The sequence below is a fragment of the Limulus polyphemus genome, unplaced genomic scaffold (genome assembly GCF_000517525.1).
Source record: "Limulus polyphemus unplaced genomic scaffold, Limulus_polyphemus-2.1.2 Scaffold6880, whole genome shotgun sequence".
Lineage (NCBI taxonomy): Eukaryota > Metazoa > Arthropoda > Merostomata > Xiphosura > Limulidae > Limulus > Limulus polyphemus.
Window position 1 is genome coordinate 37,125 of NW_013672490.1, and position 1,208 is coordinate 38,332.

General features: G+C 37.9%; 1 protein-coding gene across 1 annotated transcript in view; it reads left to right on the top strand.

The window, feature by feature from the left end:
- Window positions 1-1,208, top strand: part of LOC106474152 (CUB and sushi domain-containing protein 3-like) — a gene marked incomplete at its 3' end in the record, with an annotated part of 38,676 nt that overhangs the window by 30,214 nt on the left and 7,254 nt on the right. Inside the window, exon 8 of the mRNA XM_022402522.1 lies at window positions 750-1,135. Coding sequence (XP_022258230.1) covers window positions 750-1,135 — 386 coding nt within the window. The remainder of the gene's footprint in view (window positions 1-749; window positions 1,136-1,208) is intronic.

Here is a 1,208-nt window from a genome sequence, read left to right on the forward strand (position 1 = left end):
AAATTTGATCATTTGAAAAATCGACTCTTCATCAGAACAGTTAGGAGGAAAACACGAATGTATCGCAGTGCCTGAAGAAGCAAGGACTACTTTTGGACGCTTAAACTATTCTTTTTTTTTTTTGCCATAAAGTGGAATATTTATGTTTCTGTAGGCAGTTTTAATTAAAAATGATAAACGGAGATTTTTTTTTCCTTTAAGTCATGTTTTTGTAAGTGGGTGGTTTAAGGATATAACAGATCCTGTAGTTGTGTACTCTACGTTAATCTATGTATTTTCCTAAAGTGGCGAAGTTGTAGAATATTTCCAGGTGGTTCACACGTTCTATTTACTTAGATGCTTTTTTTAAGTTCATTTTAGTGAAAAAACGAAGGCTATCTGCGCTGGCCGTCCCCAATTTAGCAGTGTAAGACTAGAGAGAAGGCAGCTAATCATCACCACCCACCGCCAACTCTTGGGCTACTTTTTTACCAACGAATAGTGGGATTGACCGTAATTATAACGCCCCCACGGTTGAAAGGGCGAGCATGTTTGGTGTGACCTGCAGTCGAGCGCCCTAACCACCTGGCCATGCCGGGCCAATCCCTAAGGGACTAGACATAGAATGTGTTATTGAAAAATAGGCCTAATACTAATATCTAATGTTACTTCATCTTGCTTTGTTTGAAAGTGATGATTTTTGTGATTCTACCGTACTTTTCAAATGCACAAGTTATTTTTCTTTAATGATATTTGTTGTGATTTTACAGAGCCTTACTACAGTGACAGTCCTACAGATGCTCTTGCTCGTTTAACTAACTTGTTGGACGAAAAAGAAAAGGAACAAAAACAGGTCTCCAATATATCATTAAGGAATACCTTCAAAGCGTCATCCAACAATAATTTCAAAATGTCGGCCAACAAGATCTCCAAAATCTCATTAAGGAGTATCTTCGAAGCGTCATCCAACAATAATTTCAAAATGCCACTCAAAAGGATCCTCAAAATGTCACCCCGACTACAACCGAGAAGGCGAAGAATTGATCTCAACTTTCCCGGACGCTTAGTAACATATTTCGTCTTTGATGCTTCCGGAAGTGTTGGAAGGAAGTATTTCAGTTCAGCTATTAAGTTTGCGAAAGGCCTAGTGACACGTGTACGTTTGGTTTTTAAAGTTTACATATGATTGTTTTATAGTATTCACTTAGAGTAGTCACCATGCCATATAT